At 39.3% G+C, this 16,438-nt stretch overlaps 1 protein-coding gene across 1 annotated transcript in view; it reads right to left on the minus strand.

The window, feature by feature from the left end:
• The window catches only part of ahnak (AHNAK nucleoprotein), a 25,023-nt gene extending 9,187 nt beyond the window's left edge, over window positions 1–15,836 (minus strand). Inside the window, exons 1-7 of the mRNA XM_015053591.1 lie at window positions 15,567–15,836; window positions 8,879–8,941; window positions 6,058–6,116; window positions 2,985–3,141; window positions 2,653–2,879; window positions 953–2,530; window positions 388–574 (exon numbers count right to left, since the gene is read on the minus strand). Of these exons, the coding sequence (XP_014909077.1) occupies window positions 388–574; window positions 953–2,530; window positions 2,653–2,879; window positions 2,985–3,141 (2,149 nt within the window). The 5' untranslated portion in view covers window positions 6,058–6,116; window positions 8,879–8,941; window positions 15,567–15,836. The remainder of the gene's footprint in view (window positions 1–387; window positions 575–952; window positions 2,531–2,652; window positions 2,880–2,984; window positions 3,142–6,057; window positions 6,117–8,878; window positions 8,942–15,566) is intronic.
• Between the last annotated feature and the right edge of the window lie 602 nt (window positions 15,837–16,438).

Consider the following 16,438-nt stretch of genomic DNA (forward strand, 5'->3'; position numbering starts at 1 on the left):
CTTCTGGACATTTGATGTCTATTTCAGGTGATTTGATATCTCCTTTAATCTTTGGACCTGAAACATCCATGTCACCTTTGAGTTTGGGGCCTTTCAAGTTGAAATCCACATCTGGCATGGATATTTTTGGGCCAGACAAGCTTGGCATGTTGAATTTTGGACCTTTCACTTTGGCATTTGGTCCCTTAATGTCAATATCTGCTCCTTCGATATCAACATCTGGTGCTTTCACATCAATATCTGCCTTGGGGAGGTTTATGTCAACATTTGGACCGTCTGCTTTCGTGCCTTTAATACCAAATGCGGGAGTCTTGAATTTGGGCATTTTTAGTCCACCTTTGTGACCCTCAATGTCAACATCTGGTCCTTTAATGTCCATCTCTGGACCTTTTAGATCTCCTTTTATCTTTGGCAGGTTAACGTCCACATCCCCTCCAACTTTTGGGCCTTTCAGATTAAGATTAACGTCTGGAACATCAACCTTTGAACCTTTCAAATTTATTGAAGACATTTTCATTTTAGGCATTTCAAATCCTCCCTTTGGTCCTTCAACATCAACTTCTGGACTTTTGATGTCTATTTCTGGTGATTTGATATCTCCTTTGATCTTTGCACCTGAAACATCCATGTCACCTTTGAGTTTGGGGCTTTTCAAGTTGAAATCCACATCTGGCATGGATATTTTTGGTCCAGATATGGTTGGCATGTTGAATTTTGACCCTTTTAGATTTGCATCTGGTCCCTTAATGTCAATATCTGCTCCCTCAATTTCAACATCTGGTGCTTTCACATCAATACCTGCCTTTGCGAGGTTGATGTCAACATCTGGACCTTCTAGTTTGGGGCCTTTTAAACCAAATGAGGTCATCTTGATTTTGGGCATTTTCAGTCCACCTTTGTGACCCTCATTGTCAACATCTGGGCCTTCAACCTCCACCTCTGGACCTTTGATGTCAATTTCAGGTGATTTGATATCTCCTTTTATCTTTGGACCTGAAACATCCATGTCAGCTTTGAGTTTTGGGCCTTTCAAGTTGATATCTACATCTGGCATGGACATTTTTGGTCCAGATATGCTGGGTATTGTTATTACTGGTGCTCCCACTTCTGTATATTTTACATCTGTTTTTGTCTTTGGCTGTGTAATTTCCATGTCATTTTCAGTTTTACGACTTTTCCCTCTCACATCAAGTTTTTGGTCTTTGCTCTTAACTGATGGCATTTTAATTTGGGATAATGGAAATCCGTCCTTTGACTCAAAATCTTCTCTTTCAGCTACTGCTGTCCTTACACTTTCTACATCCACATTACCTTTGATTGTTGAACCTTTCAAGTTCAGATTAATCTCAGGCATTCTTACATCAACTCCTACCTTTGAATCTGACATGTCGGCTTTGCCTTTACTTCTTGTGTCTATCTCTGTTCTTGTTCGCGTTTTGAAATGAAAGCCATCATTATCAGTTACCTGAGATTTATCAACGTCTGAATCCATTTCTTGATATTTAATGGCTACTTCTGAGCTGCCTTGACTAGTGGTCTTTAATGATGATGTGTTTATATGTGGTAATTTCAAATCACCTTCTTTTCTTTCAGTGTTTACATCAGGACATCTAAACTCTACTTTTGTTGCTGCTGGAACTCCCTCATCTTTTTCCCCACTTTTTGGCTTTGCACTTGGAAGAGTAGTTTGCCTACTTGTCAATGAACTTCTGTCTGGATGTGAAGAATAACCAGTGTTGATATTAGTCTCTGTAACAAGTGTTACCATTCCAGGATCAGCAGATTTTCCAACTGTTTTAACATCAAAATAACTTGATCCCTTGTTTAGGTGGAGGGATGTGTCTCCAGATGCTCTCTGGATCTTAATGTCTTCTTGTGGCAGAGACAGACTAGCTGATCTCTTGTTTTCATCATTTGTGGTTAATTCTGCATTTGCTGACCCTCCTACTGTAACAACCTTCATAAAAGTGCTTTTACTTTCACCAGATGTAGTCTGTTTTTCAGACTCATCTATTCTTCCAGCTGTCTGTTCTTCACTTTCTCTTAAGATTTTAGTGCCCTCATGACCTATAACTCCAAACTTAGGTCCTTTAAATCTGAGGTCCTTACTTCCTTCTGTTCCCTCTCTTATAATTATCTTTGACTGATCTCCACTTGTATTTGTTTCTGTTGAGCTACCTTTTAGACCAGAATAGGTTACATTGCATGTCTCAAAAACACCCTCTTCTCCCACCCCTTTAACTGTAGGACTGCCGTGCAATATCCTGACACGAGGAGAGCCATCTCCAGAGTCATGCCGTTGTCCCTTGAAGTCTGAGCTTGAAAGTTCTTGTTTCTCACCTATCCCACTTGGCATATCCACTGTGTAAGTAGTGATGCGGCGAGTGATGGTTGTAATAGTACTGCCATCACTGCTAGTGCTGCTGTGTCGCTCTGTACGAACATCCACTCCTTCTGCAAGATCTTCAGACTTCAGCCTTGGTTTAATCTTCTTTGTGTATATTCTCTTGTAGTCCTCATCATCTCCACTCTGCATCAACATACAACATCATGTTTGTGAAAATATCAATATACCGTATACTGTATATTTTATCCATTTGATAATCACAGTAGCTCTAAGCAAACTCAAACTTTTGGTTTCAGATAACTTACGAGAATGATTTCTGGACTTGATGCTCCAAACTGTGACTTCCCTTCCCACGTGAGGGTGCCCATTGGAGAACGACAAGGTGTGCTCAAGGGTGAGTAGCAAGGGGATTTGTCTCCTTTGTTTTGTAGTTTCAGTCCAACTTTGTGTTTGTTCAATGTTTTCAGTAACTCTGCTGTCTCTTCGGAGCTCATATTTTCAAAGTAGATAGTTGCACCCACAATCTGATCACCTACAAATTGAGTATGGATGTTTGTTATGAATTAATCTTAAAAAACAAAATAGATGGTGAAAAAATATTTCATATTTTATTAAAGACATCAAGATAATGTACTACCTTCATATACTTTTCCAGATCTTGCTGCAGGTGACTCTCCTTTCACCTCCTTGACGAGGAGCTCCCCTCCACTTGTGTGTTCGATGGTCAAGCCAGTTTTGTCTGGGCCCTCCCAGTCTTGAAAGAGCACTTCCCTGGTGTCCTCTTCGTCAGCCATCTATAAAAGTAATAAACATTTAGTTAGGCAGAAAAAAGAGTGGGGCAAAATGCGTTTGGTTGTCATATTTGATAACTAACTTCCTGTGGAATACACTTATATTGCAGGTGAAATTTCCAAAATAGACAGAAATTATCCATATAATAATATCAGGTGTTCTACGGTGCACACTGAAGTTTTAGAATTTTTACATCAAAAAAATTGAGGTAAAAATAAATGTTTTGATTGTGTTCAGGTTTTCAGGAACAAAGAAAACCTGAAATGAATTATTTCAGGTTGTCTGTGTTCCTCCTCTATGGCTTTTACGAAATAAGTTTTATTTTTAATGAAATATTTATAAGGATTTTTAAGTATACATGGAGAGTTTAGCTGCAAGAAAATACATCACATTCTCTTGGAGGTTGTGGTGATATGTGATGCTGATTACTTAAAATTGTGGTAGGCTAAAAGGCTCTGCATGGTTGAGGCAAACTGTTGAAATTGGTTCTCATTGTTGCAGCTGTGTGACCAAAATAACGTCATTTTGTTCTCAGCCTCATATTGTCCACCTTTTCTTGTCACAACTGCCCTGGCTAACTCCTGGAAGTGCATACTGAAGCATTAAATGCCCCATGCTCAGTTCTGGTCCAATGTAGTGGGCGAGCAACTTACAGACGGCTTGTTCTTTTTTCTAACATGAAAAGTAAAATGAGATTTTCCAGCTTATCAGTCATTGTTTCCTCCTCCTCTTAATTTGTGTAAGAGTCGATCCTCTCTCCCATGATTGCTGTTTATACAGTAGGCTACTGTTGTAAACCAGACACATGGCAAAACACTATGACGTTACTGCAGCAGGATGGGTTTCACAGAAGCTTCGCTCAAAGTGTCTTGCAAACTGTAAGGGGCTGTGTGAAAACAAACGTCCAAAAACCGCCTGATGGCGCATCGATAGTTTGACTTGATTTGACCATGCTTAAGAGTGTCACATCAGTTATTGAACATTGTTAAAATACTGCATTGCAACTAGTCCACAAGAGGCTCCAGGAGGGGACATTTGTCTATTGCTACCTGCAAGATCTATCAGGAATTGTTTGGTTGTCACGATGAGAAGGAAAATCAGCAAGTGGAATACATCATGACCTCCTCAGATATTTCAGTTAAGAAAAATTCATACTAAATTTGTAAGTTAACGAGTATTTTCCATCTTTGATGGGGTTTTTTTGAAGCGATGATGGAAAAATCTGATGGCCGTCCATTATTTTGACAGATTGCACACTTGGTGCAGACGCGCAGACAGGTTCAGACAGAATATTGTAGTCACTAACTCAATCAATCAGCTCTATGATAAATTTACACCAGAGTATCATCTCTGATTTTGACTTTTTCTGAGAACTGACGGTGGCACATTGAAGAGGCTTCGGAGTGCATCAAGTGCAACTGAATCCCTCTTAGGGGAATGTGTGCAAAATGAAGTAATATTGAGAGTCTAGCCGACTTTTGATCACTTCAGTTGATGAAATGTTTACCTGATTTCAAAACTTTGTTACTACAGAGAAAATGTTAAATGTATTCAGCTTGGTGATGACACACCAAGCTGTCTTGTATATTTACTATATGTCTTTGCATGTATAATTTTTCCTTGATTTGTGATTTGATTTGATTTGGAATTTCTGTATTTAGTTGCAGTTTTACAAAATTAGCAACACATTCAAAGCTCCATTATGCACCTTTAATAAACAATATGTTTTTCACATATTTGATAAAAGTCTCATCAGCAGACAATCTATGAAAAAAGTCAAGTTCCTCTGTCTCCTCCCTGTGGTCCTACTGCCATCTGCAGAAACACACTGCTCCTTGTCAAAAATAACCAATCAGACTCAGAGGAGCACTTGGCACTGTTAATAATGGTTGTGTATGTCCTGCTCAATTTGCTAAAGGTGGAGAAACAATTTACTGTTACAGAAAAACTGTTCATCTGCAGACATTGGTGGCCATGTTAAACAGCCTGAGCATTCATGACATGCTCTGGTGTAAGAAACAAGCTGTAGCCTACCAGAGATCAAGGGGGAAGGTGTGAGCAGTACTAAACCCTCCTGGTTCTGATTGGTTGTTTCTGTCTGAGCTGTGTTTATCTGCAGATGCCTGCAGGACCTCAGGGAGGAGGTAGCTTGATTTGTTTCTTTTTTTTTCAGATATTTCTCATTTTATGAGAAATATATATTGTGAAAGTTTTAACAAATATGTTATTTATTTTTTCTTTTTTTTTATAAAATTTACTTAAATAAGTCATTAATTGGAAATAATTACCTGGAAATAAATACAGAAACAATTGGTAATAATCAAATAAGTGTAGAATTAATTATGTGTGCCAAAATTCAATATATTGATTTTATTTTAAAAACTAGATATAAGAATTAGTGAATTAATTCAAACTATCGGTTTAACCCATCAAACTGAGTGGGTAGCAGCTATAGAGACCATGTCACCTGCTTGCTGCTTCAAACAGAAAGTCAAGACAACTTCTTTAAAGTTTTCTCTGACTGTAAAGTTAATATCTCTGATGGAAAATGAGGAAATGACATCAATAACATAACTAAATTGTGACAGCGTATTTACCACAAACCAGTGTCAGTGAGCTTGTGGCAGTTTCCGCCACTTAGGACCATGTTAATGTGTCTTGTGAATTTATTTGAGATATTTCAGACCAAACTAGGGACATGGAAGCTGAAGTTCCTCACCCAGTGTTTGAAGGAATAAATACAATTTATTGAAGATATTTCCTCATCTTTTGAACAAGTTTATCTTAAGTGTAAAGGTACTCGATTTCAAGCTGACAGTCTAGGCTTCGACTACACATCAAAATAAACTCAACGGAGGAGAACACTTTTTTTCAGATTTTCCTTTAAAATAATTGCAACAAAAGCCGACGCATGTTACCTTGATTTTGTTTTCCTCTGATCCAGTCCTGGTTCGAGGAAAATGCTGTTGTTGTTTTCCTATATGACAAACACACAAAAAAACAAAAAACAAAAGCACAATAAAAAATTAAAACAATTTCTCTATGAAAAGCATTCATCATGACTGACGATAATAACATATAAGATCCATGTATGAACACTAGATGGTGATAAAACTCAATTGACAACATAGCTTCCACTACCTCCAAAAACCAACTCCCTCGTTTTAAAATGGTTTAGGGTATTTTTTGTAAATGTGGGTGCAGTTAGACCACACCCTGCCCCGAGGAAAGCAGGCAAATCCTGTGCCTACACCCTGGCTTCAAAGTCAGTAGAAGGAACAATGATGGTGTCCAGCTTTATGAAAGCATATGCTGCAGAAAGCTGAACAGAAAATGCATACATTTTTATGTCGCAAGCCGCTGTTATTAAAAGTAAATATTCACACTGACAAACGACAAAGAGGAAAACTACTGTAAATTCAAAAGTACTGTACATAGGAAATTGTTTCAGTCTCTTTACTAAGAATTTCTTTATAAAGACTGTCTTCCAGTCTTTCAGTAAGTATCAGCTTGCAATGTTCTCTGTATTTTTATCTTAACATCCAATTTGTTTCCTAAATCCAAGGTCAATCCAGTAAATGGCAGGATATTTACAGGGAAGACGATGTTCTTTTCAAGTAAACTGAATAATGGTCCATCTTTTTAGTCTGTCACACGAGGGGAGATTTTGAAGGTGAAACCACTTCTGAGCTAAAGTAAAATCATGCATTTGCCAAAAACATCTTCCATATCTCAAAATTCTTAAGAAAATATTTTCTAGGTTGATGAGACAAAAGTGGAACTCCTTGCAGTGGCTGCATCCTATGACATCTGGTGTATCGCTAACAATATTTCAGAGGGCGAATCTGCTTGGGTCCTTGCAGGACTTTGACGACAAGTCGTATCTGTTAAGCCGTGAATTGTACTCTCTCCTAAAATATCCCAAAAGAGCTTGTGTGGTGATTAGAAACACACCAGTAAGTCTATTTCTGATTTAAGGGCTTTGAAGTGACCTAGCCAAATTCCGGACTTGTATCTTTTGGGTTCTATCCCATGACCCTAAACAGGTCTGTCACTTTCAAAAACATTCCAGTATGGCATAATTAAAAGAAGAGCGGGCCAAAGTTATTTCACAGCAATGTAAAAGACTCATTGCCAGGTATCAAAAATTCTTAATAAAAGTTGTTGCTGCCAAGGATGGCCCAGCCAGATATACGGCATAATTACGTTTTCACAAAGAGTCCGTTTAGCTTGAATTGCTTTTTCATTTCATAAGTACATTTATCATCTGAAAACATCATTTTGACCTGTTATTTAATCTTTATCTGATATTAAATAGTTTTATAATCTTAAAGATTGTAGGCTTACGAGAAAGACATAATAACCAAATCTAATGTGTAACCTTGGTTTTCTAGTCCTGTTCAAGGGTAAAGACACAACGTAACAAGTCAATAAATAGACTGGTTTTGTGTGATTGGGGACACAGGGGGATGTGTACAATGCTTTGAGGTAATATTAAACCCTGTTAACCTCTCTATCTGGAATAGCTTTTTCCCAATGCTCTAGGCTGCACAACACGCTGAGCATTGTAACTTATGTTAGTGAAGAGTAGGTTAGAGTTCATGGCAAAGATCCGGACAACCAAATGCAGGTAACTAAAACTTCAACTTTTCTTTCCTCTTCATGCTTTTTATCTCACTTAATGTTTCAGTGTGACCCATCTAAAGCCTGAAATGCGAATCAGTGAAGACTTCAAACTACAACTTAGTAAGCATGAATTTATCTCTGTGTCGAATGACTATGAAGAGGAGTAACATAGCCTTATGTACAATTTTAGCTAATGAATTTTAGTGACGCATATCTGCTTAAATTGAATGCACCAATTTGTTTCCTTTAAAACGCCAAAATGCAAGGGGCCAAGTGGAGTTGAGTCCCCTTCTATTTTTATTTCTTTAATGAGCAAGCCCAGTCTCAGGTATCCTTCCTTTGCCCTCCGTTAGTATAGGTTTAAAAATTTCATCAAATGGTTTGAAAAGTGAGCAGTAAAATTGATGCAGCAAAATCACATGATTAGTTATAGACTGCGCAGCAAACAGCTGCTGAATAAATATGGCTTTGTTCTCCAAATCATAAGACAAGCCTGCAGTGGATGACTCAAACAGCTCCGACAACATGACAATCAACTTTACTTTCTCCACTTAAAAATAGATATGTGTTTTTCAATTTGGAGCTTTGAAGTAAACCATGAAGGATGTGAAAATAAGGACAGAGGGAGTCAGACAAGCTTGTCTGTCATGTTTTATTACAGTTTGGTATGTGTGTTGGGAAAAGGGGGCATGGAGAACAAGGCAGACTAAAGCCTCTTATAATAAAGCATAACCACAAAACATTTCTGGGTGTCCATGCCTTCTCGCTGACCCACAAGATGTTGCGGATATTTTGATTTTTTTTTTTTTTTTTTTTTTTTTTTCCCGTACCAACCAAACAGCACAAGCTTGGCGGGCTTTTGAGTGAACTGTTTCATAAGAAGGCTTAGAGAGTAGAACAGGTGGTCTCTTGCAGAGGAGCCAAATGTCAGGCTGCAAGATTCGGCACAGCTGAACAGAGCGGCCATGACCATTAAGGTTCAAATGCAGCCTTGCAACTGATATCCCAGAAGCAGTTTTGAGTCCAGTCACACGGCGTACTGTTGGAGTGGTGTACTGTGCGGTGTGTAAGTTAGCCGTCTTTACTGAATGTGTGGAGTGTGAGGACACTTACCTTGGATTGCTCAAGCTAATCCAAGGACTTCAGTCTGCTTCTTGTGTTCTTCTTTTTTGACTTCTGTTGAGAGCAACACAAAAACAGAATTGGGATTTAATATGGGATTTGTGAATATTCTTCTATATGGTGTTAAGGCTACAGAGAAAAACCCATCTGTGTTTTTTTTTACACAGTCAGACACCTTTTTTCAGTTGAACTGTTAAAAATTGTGTCAGTCTACCAAGATATGTTTTAGTTATTAATTTTTAGTTACTCATTAGTTAATTATTCGTACTAAATTAATCAGATGCTTCATCTCCAATCAGACTCTTCAGACTTTAAGTAAATAAATCTAAATATCGGCATGGTATGGCCCTCACTTTACGCGGAGGGGAGACAAATGGACCCTTTCCACCTAATAACTAAGCTAAAGTCTGAAACTAAACTTTAACATTTTCAGTTCTGATCTTTCTCTTGGTTTGTGACTACGAAGTAGAAAACCACCAAAAGGCCAGTCACAGACTCCCAATGCTCGTGAAAAAAAGCAATTGTTGTCGGAGTTGCATTTATCATTCGGATCCTGATCTTCCGTAGGCAAGCCTACTCTCTTACTTCCACCCGCTGCAGCTGGTCTGACTTTTTAAAGGTCTTGTGTGGATTATTGTGTCAAGCTAGTGGCATATTGTGAAACAAAGCCTCCATTTTGTCAGTGAGAGAACAAACAGAACCAGACTTGATGTGAGTGTAGAAAGGCATCTACCAGTGGGAACATGTCGATCAGGACAAATAGCTCCATAGCCCTCTCATTAACTTCCTCCTGCACAACACCCTATTTTTAATATGCACTAAAGTGTTCATTACTTTGATGCTAAATAACAGGGCTTATTCAGACAGAGGCATTTTCTCAGTAGTCTGTGTATTACTTATGTGTGTAATATATACAGCAATAAAGATAAGGAAAGTAAAAGTGTTATTTAAAATCAAGATTACATGTATAGCTTTTTTTTTCTTGTTTGTTTTTGAATGTGACTCATACTGGAATAGCTGAGATCAACACATCGAGTTCTCGGTTGTTTGTGTTGGGAGACTGGCAGCACGGCAGCTGTGTACACTTTCCAGTCCATCCTCTTGTTACTGCTAGGTATTAATCAGACCGCCTTGTCAGAAGTCATTCGGGAACCTCCTGACTGAAATCTGTTAATGGTCATAGAAGCAATCTGACACATAAGATGAGGCAGAAGCAAGTTGGATAACTCATGTGCAAAGAGGCTGCCACACCTTCTTAGCCTTGGTGGCACTCTAGACATAACTACTGATGTGGTCCTCAGTAGTGAGAATAGTCTCATGAATACTAAGCAACTTACACATAGAAATAGTACACTACACATGTGGGATGAAGAACAGGTTGCTTTGCCTATATGTCTTGCTTACAGAGTGAGGTACTCAAACTGTGCAACCCCACCCAGGCCTCCAGTCACACACATTCCTTGATAGAGCTGTCAGGCCAACTGGAAGGGAGCCCAGCCTCTCCCTACAGTGACTAACTGCACAGAAATGTCCCTCTTTCTCTCTCACACTGAATCCCGCCCCATACCCTACTCAGTCGCTCACACCTCCGTAAGTCAGCCCTCTATATCCCCTAAAACTCGAGGCTGTGCGCTGATGAACAAGAGCCCTACATCCGTCCAAATACGTGAACGCGATAGCAAGGCAAAGCATGCCTTTTTAAAAAGACAAACTAACTGTGAACTTATTTCACAGATGCAATGGTTATCATTTCACTTAAATCTTTCTCCCCACCTGGATGACGCTGTGAAAATCTTTTAGATGTTTTGAATTTCATTTCTACCAGTTTTCCCCAACTCCTGCGGGCACATATCAGTTTTGCCATCATAATATCCCCGTAAGTAGGTCACAATGTGATGGAAACATATGAAGAGAGTTGAAGTTATTCCACTCGTTTGATTGCCAAATCTAATCAATTTGGTGTGCAGAGAAGGGAAGCAGTGTGACAATGATTACATCTCACTGCTTAGTATATCAAGCAGTGATGCCGGGCAAAGATAAGATTTGATTATGAGCAAGTAGAAAAAGACCTCTGTGCAGCGAGGCAAAAAGAGGACAAGGAGAAGTGAGCAAATCAGTCTTGTTGTCAAAACAGAATGGGCTCCCTGTTTCCCCTTGCCGCGTTGGAGTTTGACGCAGCACGTAAAGCAAACACAAAGAGAGATACAGCAGGCCTCAGCCTCTGGTTATTCCCCAAAGAAGCAGATAGCCCATGGATGTATGACACACATAAAAGGAACAAGCATCAAACTAAATTGTTCCTTTCTCCTCTGAGTGTTCGCATACCCTTGAAGGAAACCACAAGTCCTGAATACGACCAAAGCCTGTCTGCTGACGCCAGCTCGGTCGGCTGCTGATTAAACCATTGGGACTTTGGCAGGAATCCGACAGCAAATGGAAAAACTGAGAAGTTCTTCTCCTTCTTTTATGAGATCACAAACAAGACCAACCACCTCCTAATGCAAACTGCAACTCTGCCTTCACCACCATTCTGATCAAACTCCATGACACATGGAAAACATTGACTTATATGTCTTAAAAGGGTAAAGGTATGAGACAGCTCATGGCTCTTTTTTAAACTTTGTTCTGTGTCCCACCAGCAGACAACAAAGAGGGGAGGATCTCGCTTTGAATTTCCTCTCACCAAGGTTTCCAACTTTTTCCATATGTGCAAAGAGTTTTCAGGATGTTTTTCCCATCCTTTCTAAGAAAAGCATCAAAATCAGTTGTGCACACAAGACTGGGAATACCATACTCTGAAAGTCAATAAGTTCTTTTGTTGTACCCCCTCCCCCCTAAAAAAAAAAAAAAAAAACAGACTGGAATTGAAAAAACGAAGCTATGTCATTACTTTACAGAATTTCACTTTAGTTGTTCTTTTCTGAAATGAGAAGTGAGGCTGGGCTGAAGCCAACGCACTGTTTCACAGCTGAGAACATTGAGCAACAATGAAAGCATAAATAATAAAAAAAGCATAGACCCATTTCCTTAATGTGGAGACATATATATATATATATATATATATATATATATATATATATATATATATATATATATAAAATATTTTAACTTGTTTTAAACACTGGTAAGAGGAGAATAAATTTTAAAACAGAATCATACAGATATTGTAAAAAAATAAAATCTATGTATGTCATGATGTGCTGTTTTTCAGCTTCAAGGCAGTTTGTCAAACTGTTTAATTTGCTACAGCTGATGTTTACACTAAAAATAATCTGAAGCCGTTTACAGTGGAGGGGACAAGGGGGATTGCAAATAAAGCTAGGTGGCAGCAGAATGTATATATTTATAGACTCATACGTTCCTTAGCTACAGAATTTACATCATGACCGGAGCCAACAATATGCATTTGATATATAAAGCACAGAAGTGAGATTTGTTGGAGCATTTTAGACAGCGAGCCATATCAACCTTGACTATCATCCGCCAGATAAGGAAAACCTAAACAACACCAAATGTTTTCCCAACGCTGCATTCCGGGCACAGATCCCTGAAATTCTGGGCTCCAACCCTCCCCTGCTAAAAGATTTGCTAACAGATGCAGCGTGTTACTCCTTGCATGGGGAAACATGACAGGTTTTAACAGTGAGGAGCAAGGTAAGATCGTACAGTGAAGCAACACTTGTACAAGATTTATTGTTCTGGGTGGTTCTGTGGAGCAGATGTTTGGATGAACGGCAATGTAAGCTATTAGCTTATTCACACCCATTTTGAATTCTATGCTCGCAAGAGTTCAGCCAAATGAAAAGCTACAATAAACAAATCTGAATTGAATCCACATGCATGGGTGGGACTTTTCTGGCGAGATTATCATAACTCTCAAAACACTATTTTTCAGCAGCAGAGCATGCAAGAGTAATGATAAAAGCTCCTCAGAGAGTTTTGAGTGCATGGTGGAACAATCCAAACCAGCGCTGGATGGGTTGAACAGGGAGTGGCTGCTGTGTGGACTGCCTGAAAAACTTTCTAAAAGCGTACTATACTCTTATGTGTGTTATTTGCAGCTGAAAGAGAACAAAACCTTAACAAGCCTCAAAAGTGGATTCTGCTGGAGCTTTGTACAGTTTAGAGACAAATAACCTATAGTTTCTTCTTTCATCTTTTTCAGAACATTCACCGCCCTCTTGTATGGTCAACACGCACTGTGTCTTCTTGCAGCCACCCACTTGACGAAATCTCAAGGAAACGGCAAAGGAAGTGCGCTGAAGACCAGTTTCCTTTAATTTCACACTGAAGAGTATTAAAAACAGCGCTGCTCTCATTCCTGCTGTCAATCAGCAGCACCCAAAGAGTGCGTGCAGCTGTATCTGATGAGGCGCGTAGACCTATATCTTGACATAAGTCAAGGTTTCCAGCAGTCATGAGACATGGCTCACTAAAAGACTTTTTTTTTTTTTTTCCACGCAGATGTCACATTGAACCAACTCAGCAATAGAAAGGCAGACAGCGCATGTGAAGACAAACAGTGCCCACCCAAGGCCACGACGAGGCCCTTTTTACTGACAAGCATTTCAGCGTCTAACAGCTGATATCAAAACATATTACGACCTGATAAGCGAATTATTATGTTAATTTAAAGTTCACACCTTCACAGTTATTTCCTAGCCAATCTAATCTTTTTTTTTTATTTATTTATTTAATTAAAAGGAGTATCCTTACTCAACGCAACGCCCATAAATACCTTTTAGCTCAATGTGACAATTTAGCTCTATAAGCAGTGCATTTTATAATCAATCAGCTTGACAAGAGCAATTAAAAACTCGCCAGACATATATTGCTGCGGGGCACTAAACGTTGGTTCGACGTACGTGATAGAAAACAGTGTACAGGGTGGTGCGAAAAGCAGCTCGGAGTTTTGGGTGTGGCAGGAGGGAGTTGCGGAGGACAGGCGACTTGTACATTGCCAAATCTAACTTCTAACTAAGGTTCAGCAAAGAATTACGTGTTACTTTTTCGGTCCCTTTTTTTTTTTTCCACAATTCAAACGGTGTTTGGTTATAGGCGTGATTAAAACATTAAGTGGCAATACATGTTTTGAAGAGCACAAAATATAAACATAATAATGTTTGAAAACTTCTGTCAGTTTTTGGATTTCTGAGAGAGAGAAATGAAAAAAGAAGCGTTTTCCCCTCATTCTTCCAACGTGCTAAGCCTTTGCTCCCCCTTTCTACGCCTCAAACCTGGTTTCAATTAGCTTGTCTTTCCAAACCACTACATTCCATAACTCCCCTCCTCACCCCAGAACCGCCCATCCCCCCCTCACCAACACGCTTACTGACTCTTTCCCTGTCTTCCTACCATCTTTTCCCCACACACACCCTGGCATGGAGCCCAGGTTAAGTAACCCAAGGTACGGGGAAAATAAGGAGAAATCGTCCTCTGTCCAAGACTTACAAACGAGTAAGTCATAAAAGATTTACATGCGTCACGGCTGCAGGGGTTTAACGTTTCTATCGTAGGAAATAAAGTACATATTTGGTCAAGAAATAAAAAACAAAAAACTTACACAGATGTTCAACATTTCATAACAAACATTTTGATCTGAAAGCTTACATAAAACACCAACAGAGAAAAGTTAACAACATTCAACATGCGCCCTTCACTGTCCAGTCAGGATGTTTAAAGAGTTCGACTGTGACAACTGTCTATGGTGTGTATGGGTTCCTTTTTTTTTTTTTTTCCTGGCTGTAAAAGGGTGTGCCTGTCTGAGGAGACAGCAAAGCAAGAAGGGAGGGAAGAAAAAAAAGAAGCAGGAGAAGGGAGGTGAAGGAGAGAGATCCACACCCAAACTTGTTGCTGCAGGCTCTAACAGTGAAGTACCTTCACTTGCTATCTAACAAAAGGTGAAGTATAGATGGGAGAAAGGCATCAACCATAACATCAACACAACATGATTCCCGCCATCCAGCCGCTGCCACGTCATTCCATCCACAAATTACTCTTTAGAGGTTCTCTTTCCAAATCAGGATGCAGAATAGTGTGAATGCAAAGAGGCATCAAATTATCAAACCGCTACAGAAAAACTGTGATTGTGTAAGACCCCTATTTTTATTCCTCAAGTCACTTAAATCACTTTTGGAAAAGTTTCTTAAACACTTTCATGCCTGTTCGACTTCTTCTGTTAGGGGAAAATAAAGTGCGCCACTGCAGTTAAACCCTCAGCATTCATGTGGCTGTGGGTACACACCCACTTCTCATGCCATGCTTTGCTTTAAATGAGGTTTTGAATGTGCAATGAGATCCATACAGATTGTCCCTTTACAGAAATATACTGAACAAAAACATAATACTCTAAACTTCCCAGAACTTTCTATTGGAAAAAAAAAAAACTTTTTTTTTTGGAAGAAGCACGCAGCATCAGAGCACATGTAATAAAGCAGGACAATGTCATTGTAAACTTACAAACAGACATAACAAGTGCCCCATAATGGTACAATAAAGGAATGCAAACTGATAACACTAACGCTTTTGTGACTGTGCTGTCGAAACTGACTGAACACCTAAATCTTGATGGGCAGATAAGTGTGAAACAAAGAACAGTTTGTCAAATTTCAACAGTCAAAAAGCAAACATTAACTTTACTGTAAAACAGAAAAAAAAGAGAGAAAAAGTTCATCTTTACCTGTGCGCAATCGCTGCGCCAAAGAAGCCTCACACCCGCATGAGCATCCTTGAAAAACGTGTCTTCTCCCCTTCACCCCAGCATAAACAGAGCACTTTTCACACTGTCACAAGTTTGCAGTCTGTCAGACGTCTGTCTCTGTTTTCCTATTTCTCGACCACTTAGGCTTCCAGGGCGTTTTCTGTCCCCTCCTCTTTCCCTCCCTCCCTTCTCTGAGTTGATTTAAGCCTCTTGTTTTTTTGTTTTTTTTTTTTCTCTCTCTCTCTCTTCTGTGTGGCTCCTACTCTGGACTAAGCCGAGTGGTTGGACCAGGAGCTGTGTAGGGCTCCTGGTTTGCAGAGGGAGGAGAATACAAGGGAGGAGACCTGTTGGAGGGAGTGGTCCTTTCCACTGGGACCACCTACTGTTCCACATTGATGGCTGCAGAGACGTATAACAAAAAGACTGAGTTCTGGCTCAGGGGAGAAAAGGTGAATGACAGTATGGAAACTGGGCAAACAACAGTTTTGAAACGGCTCTCAAACACATTCGTGTACATTTTCATTGCCATCAGTGTGTAACTACTTAAACGTGATGCTCATGTGTGTAGTCTCATGCTGACACAGTTTAACACATCACAATGTGCGATCATATGACAGACAACAGCACAACCCTGCTATAACAGCACTGAAATTACTGTACACAAACTAATACAAACTTTTCATTAACCAAGTGACTCATAAATGAAAAGTCTTCCTGTACTCAAAAGCAAAACTATTTGTTTACTTAAAAGTTTTTAACTGGCGCAGTGCCACCCAGGATGACGGAGTTGCAAAAACTCAACTACTTTTATTTAAGTTAGGGCTGTTTGAATCGTAAATAAACTATAATAA

This window comes from Poecilia latipinna, unplaced genomic scaffold (assembly GCF_001443285.1).
Source record: "Poecilia latipinna isolate Pla-1442-1.1 unplaced genomic scaffold, P_latipinna-1.0 Scaffold0, whole genome shotgun sequence".
Taxonomy (NCBI): Eukaryota; Metazoa; Chordata; class Actinopteri; order Cyprinodontiformes; family Poeciliidae; genus Poecilia; species Poecilia latipinna.